General features: G+C 36.8%; 1 protein-coding gene across 1 annotated transcript; it reads right to left on the reverse strand.

Annotated features, from left to right (window-relative positions):
- Positions 1 to 53: 53 nt before the first annotated feature.
- si:ch211-232p21.6 lies at positions 54 to 12252 on the reverse strand. The gene is given in 7 exon segments (NM_001442581.1): positions 54 to 1083; positions 1213 to 1331; positions 10127 to 10263; positions 10600 to 10662; positions 10747 to 10803; positions 11354 to 11437; positions 12122 to 12252. Coding segments are annotated over 7 exon segments (678 nt in total). The 5' UTR covers positions 12195 to 12252; the 3' UTR covers positions 54 to 938.
- Positions 12253 to 12281: the final 29 nt, after the last annotated feature.

Below are 12281 nucleotides of genomic sequence, written 5' to 3' on the forward strand. Positions count from 1 at the left end.
TCAAATGAGCACAGTTTCACTCAAACTTTTTCTTTTACTTTTTTTTTATTTTTATGTAACTTAATTTTATTGAATTTATTCATTTTTTTACATAGTTTCTTGGATTCTTGCATAATTGTGGTCTTAAAATCACTTAACTTTCAGAAATGTATAAATATGACCATAGACACCATTGAATAAAAGCAAAACTTGAACTATAGCCTGAGTCCAACTAACTTGAGTTTAATAATTCATTCCTCCATTTTCTTTTCAGCTTAGTCCCTTTATTAATCAGGGGTTACCACAGGGGAACGAACCGCCAACTTATCCAGCATGTTTTTTTTTGGAGGAAACCCAAGCCAACATAGGGAGCACATGCAACCTCCACACAAATGCCAACTGACCCAGCCGGGACTCAAATCAGCGACCTTCTTGCTGTGAGGCGACAGCGATACCCACTGTGTCGCAGAGTTGAATAATAACATTGCTAAATTGAACTAAGCCTACTTCAAATTGATAAAATTCACTCTGACACACAGATTGCACCAATAGTTTATCTTATATATTTTTTGTTGAACTCTGTGAAGCTGCTTTGATGCAGTCTGTATTGCATAAACACTTTAAGCCGTCATGTTGGTTTGAATTCAAACTAACCAAATGATCACAAGAAACTCAAAACAGACACAATTATAATTGCAAAAACAATATTGAGTGAAAAATACTTCCTCATGGCCATCAATGTATCTTGTAGTACACATCGTAAATTTAAATTAAAAACAATTAAAATAAAGCAGCCGATCTACTATAATTTACTAACATACTATTATATGGCACCATACATGACCAGCAATGACCCTTCATGACTCATTCACAAGAAATAAAACAGGTTGAAAGCTGAAAGATAACTGTATCTAAATGCGAGCAATAAAATTAATCTTTGTTCTTTTAGATCTGCGTTATTAAGATGAAGAGCAATGAATCTCACAGATCCTTTTCTCTTTCCTCAAGCAGGAAACGTCCCCCCATTTACGATCTTTTAATATAACACAATCTTCACCATCTAAAGGATTTTCAGCTTTCCAGTCATCTGGGGGACTGTCCCATCTAAAACAAAGAGAAAACCTATCTATGAGGTCAAGAACAGATTTGGGTTACTGTATGTGTACACTGAACAACTGCTTCATTGGTTTACACAGTTCATTGTCACAGATGAGGTTTTAAACTGCTACTTACGAGGTGTCATTGTTTAGTGTGGTGTTGTCCACCCAAAGCCACACTCCCTCCATCTGACTGTCACTCAGCCCGATCCAATAAAAGTCATGCACACCATTGACTTTTTTGGAGAGAAATTCCTACAACAGACAAAAAAAAGGGTCATGTCATTGTATTCTCTAACAACACCTCATGTATTTAAATGAGCTGTTATTGTTAATTGTTGTTGTGGTGGTTTACAATTTAAATTTGAAGAACTTGTTGTTATGAAAATATGATTCTAAACAGTACACTGTAAAAAATGCATGATGGATTAAATTAGTTTTTACAAATGTAAGTGTGGACAACGCAAGAAGCAAGAAGGTCGCTAATTCGAGACTCAGCTGGGTCAGGTGCCATTTCTGTGTGGAGTTTGCATGTTCTCCCTGCATTCGCGTGGGTTTCCTATGGGTGCTTCGCTTTACCCCACAGTCCAAAAACATATGTGGTATAGGTGAATTGGGAAGTCTAAAACTGTTCATAGTGTATGAGTGTGAATGAGTGTGTAGGGTCCAGCCAGTTGGTCCAATGACGGTATCCACTGGTGGATGAAGGTTCACTGCATGTTCGGTCTTTCCCGTGCACAATGTTGATTTATATTAAACTTAGCTAAAATCTGACTCCAATTTTAGTATGAGGTGGTTTAGAATATTAATATATTTATCCTCGTTTTATCTGACTCCAATTATAAAACATTGAGAAGGTTATTTTGTTTCCGTTTACATTAGTTTAGATTATGATTGAATATTCTCTTCGGTTCATCATTTTATGTTATTCTCATTCATTGGGATTCCTATAACATCCTGAATCTTGTACCGGCCGAGTATACAATTTCTTAAGCACAAGCATGTCAGTGTTGGTCACTAAACAGTGGCGATTGACCGCTATCCTAAACCGGCAGAACCCTACTTACCTAGATTAGGATATTTTTATGCGGTCCCCATAGATCTGCTACCTCCTAAACCAAACAGAGCTCTTTAGTCATATAATGATCATTACTATAGAATTAAGCAGACCAGTCGTACTTAAACTATTAGTAACTTTGAATAATCACTATACTATCTAAATAGTATTATAAGTTTATCGGGTGAAGGACTATCCCCTTAGATATCCTTTTACAGCCTAAGTATACATGAATTAATGCCAATGTGTTAGTCGGAGCTCTAGAGATATCGTATAGCCTGCCGCAATGCTCCGTCTACCGTGTTCTAGTCCGCTACTAACCTGTACAGGGGCTTGTGGTGCTATGAAATTACCACAATCTACTAGAGATAATAACACGAACTCTGTTTGAATAATTCTAAACATAACAATTTATTAGTCAGGTAAATGTAATATGCCAATTCAATCAGTCAATTCATAAACGATCAATACAAAACATCAAATTATCACAGACAAATCCAAGATGAAAAGATGCATATCCTGACTTTGAAATATACATAACATGGAGCAGGCTCAATGTTATGGGCTGATCTGGTTAGGCAGAATCGCCCTGAGCCTTTCTCAAACCTTACCTTAAATAATCCAAGAATTCCCTCAAGGAAAGGGGTGTGTGTATAACAAAAGGCTTTCACACTTAGTGCTGCCTGTGGGAAAGTCACACCCTTCACAGTGGTTCAAAAGATGCCTAAAGTTATATATTTATTGTTTTGATTATGTCTATTTCTGAGAGAATGAGACCATGGTACCAATCGCACTGAGACATTTCAAATGATATCAAACATGATAGTTAAAGTCAGTTTGGTTAATTTAGAACATTCAAACATTGAAATGACCATATGCGTGAGTTGGGGTGGTTGAAGCCGAGCTTCAGCAGACTCAGATGCAAATGCAGCAGGAACTGGTTTTTCCCGCATTCCCACCTGCTGGGTTGTGGAGTCACCAGTCTCTGTTTTCAGCTCATGTTTTGAATTGTCAAAGATATCAAAATATTTGCAATATTTCAACTCTTACAAGTGTGTATGGATGTTTCCCAGAGATGGGTTGCAGCTGGAAGGGTATCCGCTGCTTAAAACATATGCTGCATAAGTTGGTGGTTCATTCCGCTGTGGTGACCCCAGATTAATAAAGGGACTAAGTCGAAAAGAAAATGAATGAAAGAAATATAAGTGTATTGAACATAAAACAATTAAGTTGTCCCATCACCCCAAAAAAATCAAGTATTGATTTGCTAATTTTAAATGAGTACTGTCTATGAACAAACAGCAAAGGTCATTTTTTTGAGTGTAAACAAAAAAAGGTTTGTGGCAATGGCAAAACTCTTTTTGGTGATAAATGTAAAGTTCTATAAAGCAGCATGATTTGAATGTATTTTTATTACTTGCTGTAAAATAGAGTAAAATATGCCGAGTTGCATACAATGTCTTCATGTTGCCCCAAAACAAATCGTTTAAGTAAAACATGAAACAATTAGGTGAAATTAGGTAATTCCATTTCTGTTTAGTTCAGTTATGTTCACTGTAGTTGGATTAAGTTAATCAGAAATTGCTTTTTCAAGCTTATAGGCCTACAGTACAAAATTAATGCATAACTGAATAACTACATAGTTATTTTATTTTACTATTTACTATTTATATTATTATTTCATATAACAGCTATTAATAGTTGAAGTACTAATAGTTTACTTTCTTACTATGCAATATTTTGTTCATTGTGTACAAATTTGTCATTTAAATGTGGAATTGTAGCAAAATTTGCAGTGCCTTATTTGTTTGCTGAATATATATATATATATATATATATATATATATATATATATATATATATATATATATATATATATATATATAAAATGACAACAATTAACATGCTTAAATACATAAAGTCAAACACAAAAAAACAAACAAACAGAAAATAGATATAATGAAAAGCAAATTCCACTGAATGTTTGGTCAAGAAGGAATGTTGAAATAAGACTGAATAAGAACTATTATCTAGCTATAGCCAAACCGAAAACAATAAAATTAAATTCAGCTTTATTTGTATAGTGCTTATACAATGTAGCTTGTGTCAAAGCAGCTTCACATAAATGGTCATAGTAACTGGATCAGAGTAGTTCAGTTTTTAATGTTTAAGTTCAGTTCAGTTTAGCTCAGTTCAGTGTGGTTTAAAGTCATTACTGAGAGTCCAAACTGTAGAGCTGTAACGCCGGGGAGTAACACCACAACAGAAGGTAGGATCCAATATGCAGGTTTATTCACAGTCAGGCAAGCAGTGGTCAATACGGGAGCAAACAGGTATGTGAGGACAATCCAGAATCGTAGTCAGTTTAACAATCAAGAGGTCGAAAGGCAGGCGGCAGACAAGGATAACTAAATAAACAAGGCTAAGTTCAAAACACAGGAAAACAAGACAAGGAAAACGCGTTGTAATGCTACTTTACAGTGAACAAGACTCGGCCAACTGAAGGCGTGAATGTGTGGCTTAAATAGTGTGTTAATCAGTCTCTGAAAGTCCTCAGGTGTGAATGTAAATCAAGCTAAATGAGAAAGCAGGTGTGTGGGCGAAGAGCATGTATTGTTAGATGATGAGCCAGGAGACCATAATAACGTTTATAAGCTTTTACTTATGCACAGCAAAACAGTTTACATAACTTTACATGATGGCTTTCTCTTCCGTTGTACCACCGGAACACCGTTGTACATGCGCAGTAGCGGGTTTAGGAACAGAGCATTTAAAGCGACAGAGCACATTCTACATCCTCCTTCTTTAACTTTGACAGTTTCTTCTTAACAAAAGATTATTGCATAACAAATTAAATCAAAATTTCTGTTTTTCTTTGAGAACTGTCTCTAAAAGGTAAGCTGAGCTTAAAGATAGACTATACAACTTTTAACAGCTCAGATTTTAAGCATTAAACAACTTTTATACATTCAGTATTGTTACTTAGCGATTGAGTGTTTTCTCTTTTCATCTCAGTCCATGTATTTAGGGTTTGGTTTGCAAAGACGACCAACTCTGGTCACGTAAGGAGTTTTGGGAACAACTTTTGTTGAGTGTTCAATAAATGTTTTTTTCTTGGTTTCTTGTGAGGTGCAATGTTCTTTGATTTCCTCTGGAATGGGATGTTCGTGTTTAGACTCGACAGAGGGGGTCTGGACCGAGGGAAGTGACATCACACTTTGCTCAAACGGTTGTGGTGATGGTTCTGTGACTGGAAGAATGTGTTTTCGGTTTCGTCTATATTCTCTTCCTTCTGATTCCACAAGATATGACCTTGGTTCATCCAAAAGTTTTTTAACAAGTCCAATTCGATCATGACCTTTGGATGTTGCCAGTCTCACTACTTCACCTTGCAAAAGTGGTCGCAGTGCTTTACTAGATTTGTCATAGTATTGCTTTTGATATTGCCTCTTCCTCGAGAGTTGTTCCTTGACAGAAACATTGTTTTTCGAGGCAGGCACAAGGGCAGATTTGCTAACTGGTAGAGTTGTTCGAGTCTGCCTAGACATTAATCTTTCTGCGGGAGAACCCAGAGTCTGATCACGTGGAATGTTTCTGATGTTGAGCAAATTTTGAAACACATCCGATCCATCTCTCTTGCTTTTCTCCATTAGTTGTTTTGCACTTTGCACTGCCCTCTCAGCTAGCCCATTAGCTTGTGGATATTCTGGGCTACTGGTGATGTGTGTAAAATCCCAAGCTGCAGCGAATTCTTTAAATCGTTGACTTGTGAATTGGGTGCCATTGTCCGAAAGGACCCTGTGTGGACTCCCGTGAACAGAAAAGTGCCTTTTCAGTTTTGTGATCACTGTGCTGGAGGACATGTCCCGAAGCAAATCAATTTCAAACCATCCCGAATATGAGTCTACTAATACAAGGTAGTGTTGACCATTCCACTCAAAGATATCTGTAGCTACTGTTGACCATGGGAGATCTGGGATGTAGTGTAAGTGAAGAGGCTCTTTTTGTTGATGAGACCTCTGACTGTTACAGATGGAGCACGACAGCACCTGATTTTCAATATCTTTGTTCAGAGAAGGCCAGAAAACAATACCTCGTGCCCTGCGTTTAGTTGCCTCAAGGCCAGGGTGACCTCTGTGAATAATTGTGATATATTCACTACGTAGTGATTCAGGAACCACTAGCTTCTGTCCCTTCATGATTATGTCTTCATCAATTGTGAGTTCGTCCCTGAATGGAAAATACTCACGAATTTCTACAGGCAGTTTTGACTGGCTATACGGCCATCCTGATTTGAGAATACTGCAAAGGCGTTGAAGTACTGGGTCCTGTGCAGTGTGAGTGCGCAACTCATTCAGCCTGAAAGATGAAATATGCTGGACTGACATGACTTCAAAGTCAGTTGAATCATCATAGGGTTCATTTGGGACTGTTCTAGGGGAACGTGATAGCGTGTCGGCAAGGTACATCTGCTTCCCTTTCTTGTATGTTATTGTGAAGTTGTATTTCTGCAATCTTAGCATCATACGTTGCAGTCTGGCCGGCGCTGTGTAGATGGGCTTGTTGAGGATGGTTACTAGTGGCTGGTGGTCTGTTTCGATGTGAATTTGTTTACCATAAATGTAGTCATTGAATTTTGTACACGCAAAGACCACTGCCAGAAGTTCTTTTTCAATCTGTGCATAATGCACTTCTGTTTGAGTCAATGTCCGTGATGCATATGCAACTGGAGCACCTTCCTGAAGACATGCAGCTCCTAGGCCGAACTGGGATGCATCACAGGTGAGTGTGACAGGTTTTTGAACGTCATAGTATTTTAAGGTAGGTGGACTGGAAATCATCTGCTTCAGATTGTCAAAAGCATCCTGATGTTGTTTATACCAGCTCCATTCTGTGTTTTTACAGGTCAGCTCGCGCAGGGGTGCAGACAGCTCACTGAGATTCGGTATGAACTTTCCTAAGTAATTTATCATGCCCAGGAAACGTTGTAATGCAGTAATATTGTCTGGTGGCTGCATTTCTGTGATTGCTTTTGTCTTCTCTGGGTCTGCTCGTAGTCCCTCGTTTGTGAAAATGTGGCCCACATAGCTCACTTCACTTAGACGAAATTTACACTTCTGAGGATTTAGTCTCAAGTTCACTTCACGGGCACGATTCAGCACTCTCCTTAAATTTTCGTCATGTTCCTCTTCGCCATGTCCACCCACTATAATGTCATCCACTATGATTGCACATGGAAAGCCAGCAAAGATTTGTTCCATGGCATGCTGAAAAACTTCGCTGGCAGAATTAATACCAAAGGGCATTCGAAGAAATCTAAATCTACCAAGCGGCGTACTGAACGTTGTAAGTAGAGACGACTTTTGGTCTAGTGATATCTGCCAAAAGGAGCTCTTAGCATCTAGCACCGAAAATACAGTGGAATTCGGCATTTGCGCCGCCACTTCTTCCACTGTGCGCATGGGGTGATGTGGACGTTTCAGAAACTTATTTAGGTCTCTGGGATCAATGCACAATCTGATATCATCTGAGTTTTTCTTGTGAGTGGCCACCATAGATGATACCCAGTCAGTAGGTTCCGATACAGGGCTGAGAACACCCATGGCAACCATCTTTTCTAACTCTGCTTTCACCTTGTTTTGCATCGCTGCAGGAATTCTGCGTGCTGGACGAACAACAGGTTGAGCTTCTTTGTCAAGTTTCATGCAGTATGTCACAGGAAGTTTCCCTATTTCGTCTTGGAAAAGATCTGCATATTCTGTGGTGATCTGTTGAGCGAAACTTGTTTCTTTTAGACTGACTTGGTGTACTGCTTTATTGAGAGAGATGAGGCCCATCCGAAGACAATCAGGGAGCCCAAGTAATGGCTGTACATCCCTTTGGACCACGTAGAACTGTAAAGTGTAGATCTGACCATTTAGATGACAAGGTAACACAGTAGATCCAGCCGTTTGAATCTCCTCTCCACCATAAGCAACAAGCTTTACATGGCTCGACACCTGCAGATTTTCATGTTGCTTTACGTGTGCAAATATTTGTGAGGACATGATGTTGCATGAGGCTCCTGTGTCAATTTTCAATTCAGTTGTTTTTCCATTGATTTGGACTGTGCAAGATATTGCAGGTTTCTTCAGCTGCTTTAAATCTGTATTAGTCACGTTTTGATGATTCAGAGCAACTCCATCTATAAAGAAGGAGTCTTCACTACTGTTAGAGGTTTTAGAAACTTCAATTTGATTCACAGTTTTTCTTAGATTTCTTGCACTGTGAACTTTAGTTGATTTGCAACATTTCTGGAAGTGATTCCATTTATTGCACCTGTGGCATTGCTGGCCATACGCAGGACATCTCTCCCGTTTAGCTTCGTGGTTTCTTCCACAATTGCTGCAATTATGAATCTGCTGTGAAGCAAACTTGTCTAATCTGGGCTTGGGAGTACGAAATGACTTTCTTTTTATCATTTGTTGAACACTATCCACATTTGACAGGTTATGTTTTGGTCCAGCTAACGTTTTGACGTTAAACAGCAGTTTTCTCATTCCATCATTAAGTATTCCGCACACGAGTCGATCCCTTATTAACTCTTCCTGCAAATCTCCAAATCTGCAACTCTGTGCTTTGTTTCGCAAATCACTCACGTACGCCTCAATAGTTTCACCAGGCTTTTGATTTCTTGAATTGAATTTGTGTCTCTCCATTGTTATATTTGTTTGTGGACTGCAAAGTTCTCGAAATTTGCGTTTTAGACACTCCGGGTCTTCGCGTGATTCTGCCGGTATGTGTATTCGTCGGTCATCACCCTGACCCGTATATACCGCGGGTGCATAAACAAATGTTCGCTCGCGCTCGATGGCTTCCGAGCCGGCCAGGTTAAGCAGTATGAATGCTTTTGTGCGAGGCTCTTTCTCTGAGTGTGCCGCGGCTATGAATATATCAAATTCCTGTTCAAAAACACGCCAATTTTCGGCGATATTGCCGTCAAAGACCAGCGGATCAGGTCTGCGGAAACCTTCGGCCATGGTTATTATTTTTTTTTCTTCTCTGCGACGCTCTTAGACAGCTTACTGTGTCGAAGCACGATGGACGAGCCTTTTTTCCGCCGTCGTCAGAATTCCGTGCAGACCACTTCTGACACCATGTTAGATGATGAGCCAGGAGACCATAATAACGTTTATAAGCTTTTACTTATGCACAGCAAAACAGTTTACATAACTTTACATGATGGCTTTCTCTTTCTGCCATATCACCGTTGTACATGCGCAGTAGCGGGTTTAGGAACAGAGCATTTAAAGCGACAGAGCACATTCTACATGTATGAAGTTGTAGTCCAGGAAAAGTGTAGTTCTAAGTGTGTGTGTGTGTGTGTTTACTAGCGACATCTGGTGGTTGTTCGCTGGTAAACAAGACAAGAGCAAATTGCATTGCAACTTAAATTACTAAAATAAAATGACAAAATATGTGCAAAAAAATATAATCTGTTGTTATTTTAATGAATCATTTCACCATATGCTTGTGGCCAGATTAAATCTCAAGCTTTTGATCATGTAACTGAGGTGCAGTTTGTATTTTTTAAGTGATGAGATTGTGAAATGCGACAAATCATTATATACACAACAATTATCTAAAAATATTTGCTCATGAGGTCAAAAATGGCAAAAACAGACACACATACATGGTAATTATTTCTTAATATTTTTATCATCTTTTCGTTACTAAGTATGTGTTTTCTGTGTTGCATGTTTCAACTCTATAAAATTGAGGTGCTTTGACAGTCAAATAAAATAATTAATTAATTAATAAAAAAAAACCGCCTTATTCATTTTGGCATAAAAGTATTAATCAAAACAGAAAGGCTCTTAAACTGCCTTTAATATCTATCCTTTTTAGAGTGTAAACTAATCTGGCTATACCTGTCAAATCTAAAACAACTGTCTGTAATTTACTGTAAAATAACTGCAATTGTAACTTATGTAACTCTGTATTTAATCTGTACCTGTTCTTCAGTGCTATCGATGACGACCAGATCTCCACCCAGATCCTGACAACGGCGTCTGCTGCTGCTCCAGTCCATCACATCAGTGGAGAAAACATACAATCTGCCCTTGTTCTGAACCAACTTCTCATGTAAACCTGCATACACAGTTTAGCTCTTGTAAATATAAGTAGACACTCGAGCAAAATCAATAATAGAGAGAGAGAGAGAGAGAGAGAGAGAGAGAGAGAGAGAGAGAGAGAGAGAGAGAAGCAACTGTCTATTGTTGATTTGCCTTATTTTCTTTGATTTTAGAAATGAAAAACAAGAAAAACAAATCAGGTACAAAGCCATTAATATATTAGTGATTAATAATGTGGAGAATTTTGTCAACTAGATTTGTTGATATTCAGTCAGATTCATACATTACAGTGTGAATTACTAAATTCATTTATACAATTTTCTTAATGCAGGACGCAATTACTTTACTGTACCTGAACAGTGGTTTGGTAAACTGTGATTTTTCATGGAGTTTATTTTCATTGTTTGATGGGCATCTAAATGAGGGTTTGAAAGACACAAATTTGTGAGACCAAGTGGATTATGTGACTGTGCACTAATGAAGATAAGCAGTCATTTACCTGATTTTAAGCAGATTCTTCTTTGTTCACAAAACGGATTTGGGTTTTTATTGTGATCTGTGAAGCATTGTGTTTTAGTAAGTTAAAGATGCAAATGATGAAATTATTTTACACCTTGTTTAAACCAAGAAATAAATAGAAAGTTATGGTACTAAATTGTAGGTCATGAATGTGATATCAGCAACAAATAAAATAAAATTAAATTAAATTAAAACAAAATTAAATTAAAACAACATTAAAATCAAAATAAATTAAAACAAAATTAAATTAACTTAAAACAAAATTAAATTACACAAAATTAAATTAAAACAAAATTAAATTAAACAAAATTAAATTGAATTAAAACAATTAAATAAATTAAAACAAAATAAATTAACCAAAATTAAAACAAAAATAGAATACAATCAAATCATAAACAAATAAATAAAAGTATGCCAGCAACACTTGTATATGTATACATACATAGATACATAGATACATACATACATACATACATACATACATACATGCATACATACATACATACATACATACATGCATACATACATACATACATACATACATAAAATAATGAAAATACATTAATATAATATAAAATAGAACTCACACAGATATGCCAACCCCCCATTTGCCAGCAAAGACAGGAAGAGAAGACAGGATAATTTCCTCTGCATTGGTTTACACTTACACCCTGCATATGTAAATATAAGTGCTTATAATATCTTAGAACATGAAAGACAAACAGTTATTTTTCATTAAGTGAGGGATCCTTGATGCTGCTGGTGACACTATAAAAATGCGCATACACAATTAGATGAATAATACATTGTGCAATATTGCATTTTTTTTAACTATTTTGAATTTGAACACATTTTAATGGATAATATTATGTTTTAATGTTTTGTTTCTTATTTATCATAGCTTTAAATTAAAAAAAATGTACAAAACAAATAACTATAAATAAAAATCTTTAAATGGAAATTTTATTAATTTCAGTCTGAACATGAATGTGTTTACATACTGTAATAACTTGATAAGGAGAGTTAAAGCTATTGATATACAAAGCAAATAAAGGAGAAAACAATGAACATCAAAAATTATCATAAATATTGCAAACTGAAAGCGTTTGGTAACACCTAAAATACGATAACATAAGTTAATGTTAGTTAATTTACTAGTTAGTTAATTTATTCGTTAATTTACTAACATGAACAAACAATGAACAATAGATGAACAGACTAACATTGGAGTCGGAAAGAGTGACGAATGGCACCTCGTTTATCATTATGCAGGAAATAACATCATTCAACATCAAGTAATCGTTTTGCAGTAGCCATTAAAAGATAGAAAGGACAAGAATGACACACGCACTTACTTTTTTCATCTTTATCCACCTTTGTCAGTTTATCAGGCTCTGATAAATAATTTAAATAAATATTTTCCGGCATTGTTTGCCTGAAGAGAGATGTGGTTCAACAGTGAAGGGTCTGAAGGGTGAACTGAAACAAAATACTCTGCAGGTTTCTCTGGCTTTT

The sequence above is a fragment of the Danio rerio genome, chromosome 3 (assembly GCF_052040795.2).
Source record: "Danio rerio strain M-AB ecotype USA chromosome 3, GRCz13ab, whole genome shotgun sequence".
Lineage (NCBI taxonomy): Eukaryota > Metazoa > Chordata > Actinopteri > Cypriniformes > Danionidae > Danio > Danio rerio.